Here is a 16,348-nt window from a genome sequence, read left to right on the forward strand (position 1 = left end):
CTTTAAATAAAATACCTATATAAAGTTGATTGAGAAAACAAGCACTTGAGAAATGTTGCTTTTGGAGCCCACACAACCGATACAGATCCGTGCAGGGGGGCAGAAGGATTTTGGAATGAAAAAGGAATTAAGATGAGAGAAAATCACATTTTCTTAGAGTTTTTAGGAGTTTTCTTACTACTATAAACACCAAGTCGAAAGCTGCGCGACAAGCATATCAACTGTTTGGAAGAGTAAATTTTGTCAAGACTCTTAAGTGCCACTGGTTTGGTGTTATAATCGGCGGCGTTTCTCTGTGACCGTCAAAACGCTCCTGCTTCATTTCCCTCCCTCCCCAAGACGAAGGGAAACGATGGGCTCTGGGAACGAGAATGAAGTTTCGCGCGTTGGCGAGGCTACCAAGTATTTAAATGGCGCATTCACTTTTCAAAGTTTGAGAAGGATCGGTTTGAGAAGCAGTTACTGTATATCCAAGTTTAAAAGGATTACTTCAACTGTTTCCACAATGAGGGAAAGGAGAAAAAGTCAGGAAAACGATAAAAGAAGAAGAAAATCCAAGGTATGCTCAGATTCATTAATTGTTTTCCTTTTCATTGCCTGCGTCAAGCAAGCTTTTATTGAAAATAGTCTCATATTCTGTAGGTTTGGTTTGATTTTGCCCCAGATTATGAGATGCTTATAAACATGTCAATTTAATTTTCCATACTATTTCTTACCACTTAGCCGAGAAGATTGAGCGTGACTTGTAAACGCGATAGCACTTGTCGCAAAACAGTGGAGGAGGAGAGCATGGATATAGACGCATGTTCACTTTCAAATGAAGAGCCGCCCAATTCTCAAAAGGCAAAGGAGCCAAGAACAGGTGAAGCTCAACTGTTAGATTGTCTGCCTTAGAATCAGATTGGTGGCTTATACCATAGTTACTAACTATGCTTATACTTGCCACTTAATCGAATTCAGCTAGCTTGTAGCTCGTTCTTTCCCTTGTTTCTAATGAGTTGTGCGACAAGGTAAACTCTGACCCTCATTAGCACTATAGTACCAAGTTGGAAATATAGATTCTCCTTGACGCATTCATTAGTCTTTTCTTATTTGATGATTTCTCATCTGTTTGCTTGAAAAATTAATATAGATCCAATTTATGAAGCATGGCATGCTCTTTTCGGCAACCAGTCCCTAGAATTATATTTATAAAGATTTCTATTTATTCATGACATAATCACAATTTGTACATATATACGCTTTTTACCTTTTTAACGGTCTTTTATTTGTAATTTTTAAACCTTTTTCATTTCGCGAGAGCGTTTTAACGAGCTACGGCTCCTAAGCTCTTCGTGTATAAATAAATTATGACTATGTCTATGTCTATCAAAACTAACTTAATAAATGGGCCCCCACTATTTTTCTCTGCAGATAAGTCCAAGACGTCTGTCTATACCACTCTTAGGGCCAATAACAGAGCCCTTGCAGCATCTTTAGGTACAGTTTTGCTGTTTAAGTGACTGTCCTCATGCATGTTCTTGAATATTGAGAACTGTTAAGACTGTAATAAATACTTTTTTTCATATTTTTAAAAAAATAATAATAAAGTAAAGTAACCATTCGCCATATTTTGTTTACAGAGGATGCCCAACTTGAGTTGCGCTTAGTTCGGTCTGAAAATGTTCAACTGAAGAAGCAATTTTCCAACAGTCATCAGTTATTTGTGGAGAAGACCAGTGAACTACAAAGGCAACTGCAGTCTCAAGAACAGCTCTCTCAAAATAACATGCCAAAAGCAGCTCAGGTGAAATCATGTTAATCTAGTTCATCCATGCATGTTCCTTAACCTTGGCTGGTAAATGGCTTGTTGTGATCGAACAAATAGCTCACATTCAGTTTCACCAAATTGTCAAGATGCTAATATCGTGGGTGGGGACGGGGGGGGGGGGGGGTCTGAACCTCCTGCCTCCTGTACCTCTTACTCCCACTTCCTGTACCTTTTACTCTCGCTTTCCGCCCCTTTCCGTAGTAGTGCCCTCCTCTTTATCCCATATCTATTGTGAAATATAACAAAACATTGCGAAATTTTACTCGTTTTCTCCCGTTTCCCGCCACCTTAGGAATCCCACTTCCCGCCCCTTTTCTCCCGGTCACCCGCCTCCCTGTCCCCCTCCACGATATCCTTGTCATCTGTCATCCATACATAATAGATATCCTGTATTATTATTCAACACATGCGCGCGCTGCCCATATATGGTCAAAATGTTAACGATATCTGTCATCCGTACATAACAGATATCCTGCGGTATACGTAGGTTGCGAAGATTCGTCCGAAATCTCGTAAAGCGCTGCATAATTACCGTTTTTCTTTCTGCAAAATGTGTTTCGTTGACAATTTGTCGAATAATAAAACAATTATCCTGCTCAATCTTGCAGAATATCGTCTGATTTTAGCCAACTCGGCCTACGGCCTCGTCGGCTAAGTATCAGGCGATATTCCGCGCGATTTCGCAGGATAATTGTTAAATATGTTGTTTGCTGTACAGTACTTGAAAGTGTGCTTATAAGAAGACACATCTGGCATCTTGCAACCGCTGTTTACCTTGCTGTAAAAATCTGATTCAATCTTGTAGAAATTGTCTGATGTTAGCTTGTAAACTCAGCATACAGCCACATTGGCAAACTATTAGGCAATGTTCTGTGTGAATTTGCAAGAAAATTGTTTATTATTATTTGTACTTAATTGAATGAAGCTAGATAATAAAACAATGATAAATTATGTAAGTGTTTAATTTATCCACCATTTCATACATGTTCTAGGCCATATTCCATGATGTGTACAAGCTCCTGAACCAGACTTGTGCCCAGTTTCTTCAAGGCTCCCAGTCTTTGTCAGATGCAATACATCTTGTCGACTCTCTTCTTACTCCAAGCAAAGGACAGAAGCACACTTCCCCTCATGTAGTCTACAACAATGTGTCACCATATGTGGATCCTGCATCCATCGCTGTATGCACCACCCCTCCTCCGGATCAGCCATCAGCAATGGAGATCACTGCAACTCAATCAATTATCATTGAGACCAATGACACCATTATGAAAAACTTGGACAGGGGTCAGTTTATAGTAATTAATGCTCTTAGTGCCATAGGTCAGCAATGCATGCAAAATGCTATAACTATAAAGCCCCCTGACCACATTGTGCAGCCTGCATGTGCAATAATGCACTTATAAATGTGTAAATGTTTTTCTCTTGGTTTGCACAGTATCCAAGCTTTGTTAAACACTTTCTGTTCACCTCAACAGCAGAAGTCATTGGCTATACATGATTGTAACACTTCTAATCCTGGTTGTTTAAAAGCTGATTATAGTATTAATGTTTATGTCTAATTATATCTAATTTTTGCCTAGACTGAGAGAGACATCAGAGGTACTATAAAATTATCAAATAAATGTTTGCTAATAAAACTTTGTCCTCTCCTTAACAGGTTTAGAGAAAAATCTGTCTTTTAGTTCAGAACAAAAAAACATTGATGGAAAGGTGGAAAACAACAAAAAAGCAATGCAAGTCAGCCAGTCTCAACTTGCTAGCCAACGTGCAAAGAGAAAAAGCTGCTCAAATATTAGTTACGTAGAGCCAGGCCTTCGCAGGTATCAATGCAATTATCGTAGCTATATCGTAGCTACCTTTAGCCTATTAGAACAATCTACCTTTCAACCAATCCTGTTTCATTATGATTGTACAATATGCACATGCTAACTAGGCACACACTTTCTGTAAAAAGGGTTGATCCATACTAGAGAGGGCCTGGGAACAACAACTACAGGTGGCCTTGCTCTAGCATTGAGCTGCTGTTCAGTCTAGGTGACCAGATCATATATCCAATCTTTAAAACCACAAAATCACAAAGAGGGGCTGTGGCTTAATTGTTAGTGCACTGGACTCTAATTGACGGGCTCTGACCAGAGTGGTTGTGTTTCGTTCTTTGACAAACTGTGCCTCTATCCACCCAGGTGTATAAAAAGGTACCAGCAAATTAAATGCTGAGAGGGTAGCCTGTGATGGACTAGCATCTTTTCCCAGGGTAGTAGAAATACATGCAAAGGAAACTGGAGTGAAGTGTTGGTCCTATGAGTCATTAGCCTTGAATATGGACGTTACCTTTCAAGGCCACAAAGGCTGCCTTAAAGCCTGGTTTTCACTAACAATGCAAGAACAAGTGCAAGCACAAGCACGATCACGCAAAAAGGACAAATGTTAATCCTTGTGCTCGTGCTTGCCGCACGAGCATCAAAATGCAATGCGCTTGTACTTGTGCTTCAGTTGAAGCCATTTTTACGGAGAAATAAGAGCTGTTATCCTTGCACTTGTGCTTGCGTCACTAGTGAAAACCAGGCTTAAAACACCTTTTCTATCTCAATGAAAAGTTGCAAAGGCCATAGTTAATTAATCTATTAAGTTGTAACTCCCAAGGTGCTGTGAAATTTTGTTAAGACGTTTGCTTACCTCAACAATAGGGTCACAGTCTACTTTTATTGTTGAAAGCTTTGTCCCAAGAGTAACCAACATTAAATTTCTTCTCACAATATCAATACTTAATCAAGAAAAGGTTATATGAGAATTAAAAAATCGTCAAAAAACAAATTCTCCTAACTAATACTATAAGAAAATGTATGGTTATCAGTTAGGAGAATTTGGATCTGGGCTTAAAGCGTTAAGTGACAAAGTGTTCTCTAACCCCACATTCTTTGTTCTGTTTAAATAGCAAGCTGCGTAGAGGGGACCCGTTTACTGACAGCACATTGTTTGGTGAAGAATCGCAGATAAACAAGCGGAAAAGTAAGTCGATTTTTTAATCTATGTTTGATGCTTTTCACTTTCGATTAACTTTCGTAATGGGATTTACTTTCGATGATTTTCACACATTGTTCTCATATTACAGAGCGTTTCACAAAACTTTTGACAAGCGGTTTGCGATGTTCGTTTGAAACTTCCGAAGTTCGCCGCGAACTTGGGAATTTCATTACGTAGTTGTCAATCAAATTGCGAACTTCGTAACGAAGTTGCGAATTTCACGTGCAGCTAAGTTCGCAAGATGAGAAGTTCGAGTTGCTTTCAAGTACGTCTTCTGTCTATTTTCGATTGAAATGCCACAATAGAAAGAAAATTAATTGTCATAGACTGAAGTCAAAAACGAAGGAAACTTCTCGGTGGTATAAAAAATACGTAAACAACTTACCTTGCGCATTTCCACCTTCGACTGCAGTTCTCCGCTGGTTTTAGTTTCACAAATATTTCTTCGCTCTGCAGTCTTTAATACCTCGAATTAATTGGGAGCGGTGATTCTTCCTGCAGCAAATCAACTTGATACATCAGCGAGTGTTTTGCATCGAAAGGTAAGCTTAGTTTCTTTGAAAACATCATATCGACTTGATCCGAAGTGAGACGTTTCAGCTGAAGTCTACTTGTAAATAATTCCGTTCGCTGAGAGTAATTCAAACATTAGCTGCTATGTTTTTCGTCCTTTTTGCCCCTAAACACAGCAATACAATTCGGCAAGTCTGCCATTACAATCGAAAATAGACGGAAGACTTGGAACTGTCTCGTTGAAAGCAATTCGAACTTCGCAACTTGCAAACTTTGTCGCACGTGAAATTCGCAACTTCGTTTCGAAGTTCGCAATTTGATTGACAACTACGTAATGAAATTCCCAAGTTCGCGGCGAACTTCGGAAGTTTCAAACGAACTTCGCAAACCGCTTGTCAAAAGTTTTGTGAAACGCTCTGTAAAAGACCCTACACAATACCAAAATGTACTAATTTCGTTATAGCCCTTAGAGTAATTTTCACTTGAGTATCGAAAGTAAATCGCGTTTGCTTTGGTTTCGCACTACTCCACTTTGTTATTGGTGTAAAAATCTCCCGCTATTTACTCATCCAATCAGAAGTAAAACCAAAACCAGTCATGACTCGCTCGCACACGTTTTCGCGCGCTTCGCGTCAGCTACATGTATTTTTTTAAGGTTTGCTTGGTTCACTTGGTGGTCTGTGTCCTTTGTGATTGGCCACGGTGATAACTTTGGTTTGGTTTTACGACACTCATTTGAAAACCGCTCTAAAGGTACCGATATTTTTTAAAAGTAACACTGACTGGCCAAGAGTCATGTCCGAGACAAAACAGACTATTTAATGTCAATAAATCACTTTTGACAGCCACTTCCTGTTTATAATGAAAAACGTAGTACTACCCTTAAAGGAACCGTAAACGGTACCAAAACTTGATTTTTTACTCCTTAAAAGGTACGATAACTATTGCGTCAGTGATATGCAGAGAGTCCACCTCCTCTCTAGGACATAGTTATTACCAGGGACTAACTTGGTTTTCTTTCTTTTAGGGAAGAAAAGTTTACCTGTAATGGGAGGCACAGTAAGTGAAGCTATATCACTTTCCTGAGGATCTTAAGAACGATTACCTTTCTCTTGCCAAAATACTTACCACTCAACGAGGTTGTTTTAATAATTGTAATTAGACAATATGTAAAAAAATTGCACACTGCCTGTATTATTTGACAGATAGACAGTACTTAGTGAATTTGATTGCACTTATAACATTTTGGACCAGCAATAGAGCATGTTGAATGATTGATTTTAGTTATTGGTACTTGAAGCCGTGTAAGGCCTGGTTCACAGTAGCGATATAAAGACATAACGCCAAGGTCACGCAAATGCAAAAAACATCTCACGTTGATGTTTTATGTCACCAATAACGACATAAGAAACGAACTAAACTTTTCTTTATGTCGTTATGTCCATGTCATTATGTCGCTAGTGTGAACCAGGCCTAATAAGAAATCGGTAACTCCACATATACTCCGATCAGGGTTTGCTATATTTTTTCTCATATAGAGCTTCAGTTCCAAACTAACTTCATCAATTTACTTTTCCTTTGTAGAGGAAGCGTGCTCCTTTGTCCAATCTGACTAACATCATAGCTGAAGAAAGTTGAAGATGTAAAGCTTTGCAAGCATCTCAGGGGTGACTTGAAAGACGCTGGCGTTATCAAGATACTCCGAGTATACGGATGAAGAGAATTTCTATCACAGAACTTCTACACATCAAATGAAGTACTGCTGATTGAGTATAGATTGAGTGATATTTATTGAGAATTCAGTGCAAAGAATTTATATTTATATTCAGATTCGTTGAGGTGAAGTATTTATTTTTGTGAAGAATTGAACGGTTATACGGTTATTAAATTTACTCCAAATGGTTTTCACGAAGTTGTGTTATTTTTTTGCCTCGATAGCGTCAATAATGGATTATTTTCATTTTAAACTCTCTTTCCCTCAGCACCAAAGATTTCTGTATTAGCTTCACTGTTCGTTTAGTCCTGCACGAAAGCCTCGGGATGTTCAAGAGAATTTCTTATGGGTTTGGAGAGGGCTTATCTCTGGAGGGGGGAGGGTTATAACGAGGGATAAAAATTGTTCTGAAATGTTTTTACAGAAAACTTTTAGACTAGTCTTCTTGTTCTCTATACTTGGGCACGTACCAAGCTGTAAAACTCAGGGAGGGGAGGGGGAGGGGGAATTGAACCACAACACTCGGAGTTTTGTTTTTGAACAAGCAAAATTTATTTGATAATTCAGATTAGTTACATGACAATGAAGCCGAAACTAATGCACTGTCTTGCAAAGAAAGTGCAATTTTTCTGATCTAAATAACTTACGTACTAATAAATAAACACAACGTTCTCTCAAATAATTTACGTCAATGTTACGTTATTTGCTGTACACTGTTATGTGCTTTACAATTGATTTTTTTGCAGTTTTCTAGTTTTTACCAACACCAAAAGCAACACTGATTTGCAGGGTCGTAAAAAGGCGGGACTCGGCCAAGACAGAAAATATTGGGACCTTTGGCTATTAAATTACGTTTTGGCCTCACGACCGACATACCTGTTTTTTTTTTTTTGTGACTCTAACATCGTGCGTGCTAACATGGAACCTCTCTCACAAAACAACGTGAATTTATTAATAACATTTTACCCAAATTGATAAGTTTATTTATTCAGTTTCAAATACAAAAAATAAGAGCTTTTAGCAAATTTCTCTGTAATTAATGCGAAGTCATGAGTTATTGTTGGGAAGCTAATTCTTTTAAGCGTACTCAACAAAAAAGCCACGAGTCGATGCGGATAGTCTAACTCCGGCCATCAGCAAACCGAATATACAGTGCTACCCCGTCATTAAGAACTTGAACAATGCATGCCAAACTGTTTTATATCTGATAGTGCAACTGTTCCTTGTAGCTAAATGTTTCGGTTTTTTATGTACTACGTCATACATAGTGATTGATTCGCTCAACTTGCTAGTCCACAAACTGAGCAAATTGTCTTTTTACGAGTAATTACCCGTTGGCGTTGGTTGAGCTCCATGTTTGGTTATAAAAACTCGTGCAATGTGCTTTAACCAATCATATCAAAGATGTTTGCACGGCCAATTAGATTGAAAACTAAAAACAGTGTACCAGTTGCACAGTTTTATTACGAGTTTTGATTGGTTGATTTGAAAACCGTTTTCCTTTGGTCATAATTCAATATCCAAGTTAATTAATTTTATAAAGTAAATTTATCTAAAGGAGTTCATTATATAGTGGTTCATCATATACATGCCGATTAAGTTCAGCAAAATGGCCGGATTTGTTCGCTTTCTCAGGGTTGCACTATACGCCCGTTCTTTTCCCCGATCCATTTATTCCTCTCAGTCTTTTCACAGCTTTTTCTCGCCGGGTAGGAATGGGTTCGGAGCACACAATGGCAGGGAACTGAGCGTGTGATTGACAACTCGGTGATGCGCTTCGTCAGCTCGGATGGCTAATATGACGTCACGCATTGTCGAGCCCTCCTATAATGAAACAACGAGCAAAGAGTCAGTGAACACTTTGTTTTCATTTGGTCTGAGGTCTCGGTATAAAATCGAACCAACCGCAAACTCGAACCTTTTTCGATTCCCCTTCAGGTCATTTTCTTTCTAATTTTACCCTCGATAACACGAACGCCTGATAACTTAAACCGATTTCCTTTGAAGGCTCGAGTAATCGGGATTCAACTGTATTAAACAAATGGATTCAGTCAAACACTTACCGGCAATTTCCAGTAATTGACGGCAATCTTAGGGGCCAGCTGATTTTTCCACAGAGGTAACTTTCCACTGTCAATACACTAAAGAGAAAATAACAAGACTTTTAAGATCTTAATCTCTAAAATAATGCACCTTGGTAAGTAAAATGAACTGGACAACATTGATGAGGATTTTGAGATGAAGCGCGTAATGCACTCATTACCTGGGGTGAGAGGGGCTTGCCGAAACCAGTATGTTTCGATGGGGATGTTCCTTGTGATGCTTATAAGCCCCTACCCACCAGACGGGAATTGAATTTTTTGCATGATTGCTGAAGGCATGCGCATAATCTGGGTTCTACAGTTAAATCGAAAACAACTTGAACGTTTCCGGAGTATACCTCAAGGCAGTGGGTGTATGTTTTGACTGCCTCTTCCTCCAGATATCCAACAAATCTGTGGCAGAATTTGGGGCTCATCAGGTATGCCAAGAAAAACAGGTTTACAAACGTACCTAAGATAAATAAGAATCAAGAAAACAGGTTCAGTTGGAAGCTTTCAGGGAAGTAAGCGGTTACTCTTTCACCTATAAGATTTGCGATTCAAGTTCAGTTAATCTAATGCGAGAAAGGATTCCTTTGGCGCTTTAAATCTTAAAGGGAAATGTCATCTGGCGATTCTAGAGGCACAAAAACATATCTACGATTGTAGCAAACCCAATAACAATGAAAGTTTGATTTTGAGATACTCTTCCAAATTTAATATTGAAACTGTTTCAGTTTAAATGGTATGATGTGTTCGTAACCTGCGATCGCCGCAAAAAAGAACGCCTAATCGCAGGTTAATGCGGTCGTCATAAGTAATTGAGTCATGAGTAAGGTAAGAAAACGTAACAGGAACATTCTCTGTAAATATATACCTTGGGCAAGCAGGATAGCACCACGAAAGATAACTCCAGGTTGCTTCATTTCCAAAGCAGTCATCAAGTGCATCCTCTCGTTTTCAGCTTCCTCTAAAGATCAAACAAACATGTTACCTTGTCGATTGATATGATGAACGCACGGAATCACTGCAACCCATCAATTGTTTCCTAAAAGCTTTGTTCCCTCAGAATAATCCAGCAATGTTCCTTATTCCCTTTAAAGAAGTGACTGTGTTTTCTTGTTCCCCAAACCCCTTGGGAGGCCCTAGGAATTGTGGCTCTGCGTCGATGGTAACGTGAAAAGGCTTGATACCCTCTTAGTATATTACCAGCCTGAAATTTGCGAATAAGCCGCCATTTAAAAACATACCACATGGACGTTTCGAGCGTTACGTCTTTATTCCAGATCTATTTTTACCAAAAGTTTCACGGATTGACTTGCTTTAGTAGCTTACCTAACAATGTGTGTATCCAGCCATTATCTCTTGTTAGCCTCCTCAATGCGTGAAAGTGTCTTGTCATAGCACCGATCATTCCTGGGACTCCAGCTATTGTTTCCAACATGATGATACGACTGTGGATTGATCCAAACGCATTGTAGGTAAGAGCTGGCACTGAGAATATCCCCATTTGCAAATTGTACAGCTTTTAAAATAATCCCAGTACTCGCCATGTTAACCCAAAAATGATGAACACTGGTTATATTTGCGGCATGATGTGATTGCCGCAACGATCTAGAAATGACTAACTTAGCAGCCGTGTAGCACGATCGTTATGGTATTGAGATTATTTAGCGGCAGAAATTAAAAGAACTCGGCCGTGAAGGAGACTATAGGGTCACTATATGATCTGATAGATCTGTATCTCTTGTATCCAAAACATTGCGCGAAATTTTCGAGCAAGGTGAAAGGACTGGAATGTGGATTAGGAGCAGTAAATGAAGAGGGAATTCGAATTATTCGTTTAAGACTATATTCTGATAAAATAACAAAACTCCGCGACTTATTTATTTAATGAGGAACGTTTAGCTTTTATTGCGGTTCATTGGCCAGTCAAAGAAAGCCCAGTGGCCCAATGGTTAGTTCGCTAGACTCATGCTAAAGAAACAAGAGCTCACTGCCGAGATCTATAGCCAGTTGAGCTTTTAAGGCTTAAAAGGCTTTACTTTCTCCTTTATTTGCCAGTCATCAGAGTTACAGTTGACCAACATACTTAAGCCAGCGGTTTTCGTCCAGCTCCATGAAATGATACAGTGAGATGACGTCAAACGCTGCTCTCAAGGCCTGTACACTTTTGTATGCAAGCTGCAAGTAAAGATAGACACAGATTATAAAGCGATATAGTAATATTAACTTTTTTACCATAGAAAATACAGCCAATCAGAATACAGGAAAGCCGTTGTATATTCGATGGTATTCAACCCAACCTTCCCATCGTGCGCTGCGATTGTATTCTCGACGAAATTTAGTAAGCGTATTTTCTATAAAAACAGTTTGGATGCAGGGGACCACGCAACGAAGAAAAAACTGCTTGGCTTCTCTGCTGCCGGATCTCTTGTTGAAGAAATGCTCGTACCAGACGTCACTCTAAGTGCTTATAAAACCAAATTGATTGCAAGGCTGGTACAACGGCAGGAGAGCAAGATTTATTGGCCAATATTTCAACTAGCAGAGCTAGTCTTCTTCAGGGCCAGTACTATAATATAAGGAAAATAACGGCTCTAAAATTTGAATTTGGATAATACAGTGTGGGTTAATGTTTAACTAATACAGGCTATATAAAGATATACGGTGACAAGATATATAATAATAATAATAAAATTGAAAAAAACAAAAATAATGAAATTGTCAATGTTCATTTCTACGGTTAATACCATTAGGCGTAAGTGTTTGGCCTCTGTGTATCAGGTAGGCCTCTCTAGCCTTTCTGCGGGATGCATTATTTGTCGGTTGGAGTTCCAGAGGAATGAGTGTCATGTCTTGGATAGAGTGATCAGGTAGTTTAAAATGCGTAGGTACTGCTGCTGAAGCGTTAGCGTGTCTGGGATTGTTCGTGGCTTGTCTATGTTCAGCGAATCTTTCACGGATACTACGTTTAGTTTCCCCTATGTATTGTTTCTTACATTTGTTACATTCTATCATATAAGTTAAGTTTGAAGATTTACAAGTTATGCGATGCTTGATTTCCCGCACTTCTCCCGTGTTGTTGAAAGTGTATGTTCTTCTGCCATTTTCAATGTGGGGGCAGGTGAGACATCCGTGTTTCGAGTTGCAGCGGAAGGTGCCATGAGGTTGACTAGGTTGGTTGAGTGGGGCGTTTACTGGCTGCTTGAGTTTCGCGCGAACTAATTGGTCACGAAGGTTAGTTCGCGCGAAACTCAAGCAGCCAGTAAACGCCCCACTCAACCAACCTAGTCAACCTCATGGCACCTTCCGCTGCAACTCGAAACACGGATGTCTCACCTGCCCCCACATTGAAAATGGCAGAAGAACATACACTTTCAACAACACGGGAGAAGTGCGGGAAATCAAGCATCGCATAACTTGTAAATCTTCAAACTTAACTTATATGATAGAATGTAACAAATGTAAGAAACAATACATAGGGGAAACTAAACGTAGTATCCGTGAAAGATTCGCTGAACATAGACAAGCCACGAACAATCCCAAACACGCTAACGCTTCAGCAGCAGTACCTACGCATTTTAATCTACCTGATCACTCTATCCAAGACATGACACTCATTCCTCTGGAACTCCAACCGACAAATAATGCATCCCGCAGAAAGGCTAGAGAGGCCTACCTGATACACAGAGGCCAAACACTTACGCCTAATGGTATTAACCGTAGAAATGAACATTGACAATTTCATTATTTTTGTTTTTTTCAATTTTATTATTATTATTATATATCTTGTCACCGTATATCTTTATATAGCCTGTATTAGTTAAACATTAACCCACACTGTATTATCCAAATTCAAATTTTAGAGCCGTTATTTTCCTTATATTATAGTACTGGCCCTGAAGAAGACTAGCTCTGCTAGTTGAAATATTGGCCAATAAATCTTGCCCTCCTGCCGTTGTACCAGCCTTGCAATCAATTTGGTATTTTCTATGGCATGGTATAAAATAGTTACACAACACTTTCTCGTGGTATACTAGTGAATATCCCACTTGTCACTTGTATTTTCTTGGTGTGCACACTCGCCTAAAGGCTCGTATGTATACCGAGAAAATACAAGTGACTCGTGGGATATTCCATAGTATACCACTTGAAAGCGTCGCATAACTAGTATGTATCATGTTTGACTCGTCCCCAGTCGTCTCTTATGCGAAAATTGCAAGGCGTGAAAGATGGATGATTCCCTCCGTGTACTGCAGTCGACTCAAGACGGACTCAAAGACGACTTGGGACGAGTCAGGTATCATGTAGTTTTCACTTTGGCTTTGTAGAAGGCGGCGTGACCTTGTGGTTAAAGCCTGCAAGCAGCCTCCTGATCCGATGGCTTGTAATCTGGTGGTCCCGGGTTCCAATCTTCCACCCTACCTGACTAGATGGATTAATGTTCGGTGCTCCCGAATTCAACTCCTCCGCGCTTTGTAAACAGCCAACTGGTCAGCCTCCTTCCAGTTGGGATTTTTAACACGTTTCTGTTTATTTACAATATTTGCTTGTTTATTTACAGTTTCCCAATTAGCAGAGCAGTGCTAAATACATTGACGCTTAAATAGAGTGATTTTTTATTTTTCTTTAATGTACCTTAACATTGTTTTTAGCTGGCACATTTCCTATATATTGCAGTATACCTTGTCTGCAAATTTTTCCGGCTTCTCGTGGGTAACTTCAACGCTGTGCACATCTTCTTCTGACCTAACCCAAAGGAGAGCAAATAGTAAAAATTATTTCAATTGCTAGAAAAAATTTAGGGTTACACTTGTAGCCATTTTAGATTGTCACGCAGCGGTTTTCTCCATTTTCTCAAGCTGGGTAGCTGGAATGGGGAATTGGGAGGTTGGGGGTGTTGGTGGTGGTGGTGGTGGGGGGGGGGGGGGGGGTGAGGGGTTAGGGCGTAACCGTGCACTTGAAAGTGGTGCATGCTGGATGAGGTTTTACGTACCAGACAGGGTGTGGCATCCTGTACTCTTCATCTCCTGTTGTGTTTCCATCTTTTCCAAAATGATCGATCTCGATTTCCTTGAGCTGAGTGGTAAAATGTGGCGCTTGCTGTGTGTCAGCTGGTTCTGTTTGGATGGCCTTTGTTGATAGCAAGGATACCTGAAAAACAAGAAACTCGATCAGACCCTTAGAGATAACAGTAACCTACTGTTACACGGTCAGAAACTGGCCTTCCGTTAAGTAAGAAATTCCCTTTTTTCTTGGAAATTGTGAGTTCGGTTTCCTTATGGCTGCTCAGGTAAGCTAAAACAAAAACAAATATTTCACCTTTCCTCACACAATTTTGCTGCTGTTTTACCATTCGGAAAAATTGCGACTTCTCTGCTGTTCTTTCTTAGTACGTAAAGAGTCTTGTTCTTGAAAAATGGATCTAATTTAATAAAATTGCGCGCTTGAGTAAAAAAAATCATTCTTCTTCCGCTGTTCTTAGAAATTGTTAAGTTTTTTTCAGTATCACTTACCTCATAGCTGTTCAGCTGACGTAAAAAGAAAAACAAATTTTCCGTCTCAACTCCCTGGCAGCTGTGCTATTTACATACATGTATTTTTAACTTTTGGTTTTGGAAATACTGTTTTCCAAAGCATGCATTCAAACAATACCATTACTGCCGCGATTTAATCGATGTTCTTATTTTGCACTACTAATTAATACTATAGAATTCTGGAACCACAATTTTCTCGCCACATTATTAAATTTTAAACGTGTCAAGGAAGTAGGTCGCGACAATTTCTTTTTCCGCAAAAACCGCATCGAGTAAGTCTGAGGAAGGTTTGCAGGAGCCAAGAAAATATGCGTAACAGTTAAAATAATCAAAAATTTAGCACGTTTAGCGTTCGTGTGCAAAATATCAGCACAGTCAAATAGATACGACAGCCAGATTAGTAGAAATGCAGTCAAAATATTTATGATAAGCTTACGATAGTCTTACATGACATGTACCAGCAACTATAAAGTTCAAAATATATTTCACAGTTCTTTTGGTTTTATAAAATTTGTACCGGTCTTTGAGATTTAATTCGCGCACTGGAAAAAATTGTTTTCAAATATCATTTTGCATATTAAAATTTTTAAGTCTAATGAGAATCGACTTACCGCTGTCCGTTGTGGATGAAGAATTCCTTTTAATCTGATAGAATCGCTCTCAGCAAACGTGACATTAATTTGTTTTACAAAAGAAGAACAATTCACAATCCCTCTCATTGAAAAAGTTATTCTCCGAAGTCCAGTTGTGGCCATTTCTTTTCTTTACGTATAACGAAGCGCAATAAACAGAATACTGCTTCACTTTCAGTGCTCAACAGTTGCGAGCTGGCTGTTTTATTATTTCTGTCTGAGGCAAACGCAATTTATAATGGAGATTGCAGCACCCACTGACGTAATAGACAACATCCGGTTTCCCTTCCAAGAATACTGTTGAATAATTAATCCCATTATTCCTCCGAGATGCTGAGTCATTCTCGGACCAAAGTTTTAAAATCTCAATGTTTATTTATTACTTTATGCTAAAACTAATTTAGTTAAAAACGCCGGTCACTCTTTCCCTCAAAAACACCAATCAAGGACTGATAGAAGCCTTTAGCGTGCGTTTTTAATGAAAAAAAAAAATAAAATAAAAATAAAAAAACGAACCTAGTTTCACATTCGTGTTTATATTCTGGCTGAAAGCAGATATTAATGCTGACTTTTTTGGCCACAGAATGAAAGACGCTGAAAGAAACTGAAAGCAGTCGCGTAGCAATAAACTACAGATGCGCATGAGTGGATGCTTGACAAGTTTAAAATTCTTCCCTGAAGGGTTGTTCGGTCAAGGGTATTGAAACAGCGCTCATCACGTACACACGTTAGATTTTATTTCGCTTACCTATACTTCTAAATCTTTCTGTTTTTAGATGTAAAACGAGGAAGTGAACACTATCGGGCATAGATCTCATTATTATTTCCTTTTCAACAATACCGGAACAAGTTAGGTGTTGCATCGACTCCGCATACCGTAAAATTCCGGTTATAAGCCCTGGGCTTGTACAACTTCGTAAGGGGTTTTGGGTGGGCTTATAAACGGAGGGGCTTATATCCGGAAGGGCTTATAAGCGGAATGAAAAAAACGTTTCGAAACGAGCCACGAAAGTGTTGATCGAAATACGTTT

At 39.2% G+C, this 16,348-nt stretch overlaps 2 protein-coding genes across 3 annotated transcripts; one reads left to right on the forward strand and one right to left on the reverse strand.

The window, feature by feature from the left end:
- Positions 1-337: 337 nt before the first annotated feature.
- On the forward strand, positions 338-7,258 carry LOC144661373 (uncharacterized). Of its 2 annotated transcripts, XM_078522101.1 has the most exons (9): positions 338-559; positions 724-862; positions 1,414-1,479; positions 1,623-1,786; positions 2,803-3,097; positions 3,471-3,633; positions 4,749-4,822; positions 6,378-6,409; positions 6,935-7,258. In XM_078522101.1, the coding sequence occupies exons 1-9, from the start codon at positions 353-355 to the stop codon at positions 6,986-6,988; spliced, it is 1,194 nt and encodes a 397-aa protein (XP_078378227.1). In that variant the 5' UTR covers positions 338-352; the 3' UTR covers positions 6,989-7,258. The 2 variants fall into 2 exon arrangements, with proteins under 2 accessions (XP_078378227.1, XP_078378228.1); XM_078522102.1 differs by lacking the exon at positions 1,414-1,479.
- Positions 7,259-7,592: 334 nt separating this feature from the next.
- LOC144661374 (uncharacterized) lies at positions 7,593-15,557 on the reverse strand. Its single transcript, XM_078522103.1, has 9 exons — positions 15,297-15,557; positions 14,145-14,302; positions 13,834-13,897; positions 11,238-11,329; positions 10,481-10,599; positions 10,023-10,115; positions 9,505-9,617; positions 9,128-9,205; positions 7,593-8,888 (listed from the first exon to the last, which is right to left on the reverse strand). The coding sequence occupies exons 1-9, from the start codon at positions 15,438-15,440 to the stop codon at positions 8,754-8,756; spliced, it is 996 nt and encodes a 331-aa protein (XP_078378229.1). The 5' UTR covers positions 15,441-15,557; the 3' UTR covers positions 7,593-8,753.
- Between the last annotated feature and the right edge of the window lie 791 nt (positions 15,558-16,348).

This window comes from Oculina patagonica, chromosome 7 (genome assembly GCF_052425735.1).
Source record: "Oculina patagonica isolate OP01 chromosome 7, crgOcupat, whole genome shotgun sequence".
In the NCBI taxonomy this organism is placed as follows: domain Eukaryota; kingdom Metazoa; phylum Cnidaria; class Anthozoa; order Scleractinia; family Oculinidae; genus Oculina; species Oculina patagonica.

Coding starts and splice junctions, on each gene's coding strand:
- LOC144661374 (XM_078522103.1), bottom strand. CDS start 15,440: ATGGCCACAACTGGACTTCGGAGAATAACTTTTTCAATGAGAGGGATT. Junction 14,303..15,296: donor TTCATCCACAACGGACAGCG/GTAAGTCGATTC, acceptor CTTGTTTTTCAG/GTATCCTTGCTATCAACAAA. Junction 8,889..9,127: donor TCAATTACTGGAAATTGCCG/GTAAGTGTTTGA, acceptor GTTTCATTATAG/GAGGGCTCGACAATGCGTGA.
- LOC144661373 (XM_078522101.1), top strand. CDS start 353: ATGGGCTCTGGGAACGAGAATGAAGTTTCGCGCGTTGGCGAGGCTACC. Junction 1,787..2,802: donor ACATGCCAAAAGCAGCTCAG/GTGAAATCATGT, acceptor TACATGTTCTAG/GCCATATTCCATGATGTGTA. Junction 4,823..6,377: donor GCAGATAAACAAGCGGAAAA/GTAAGTCGATTT, acceptor TCTTTCTTTTAG/GGAAGAAAAGTTTACCTGTA.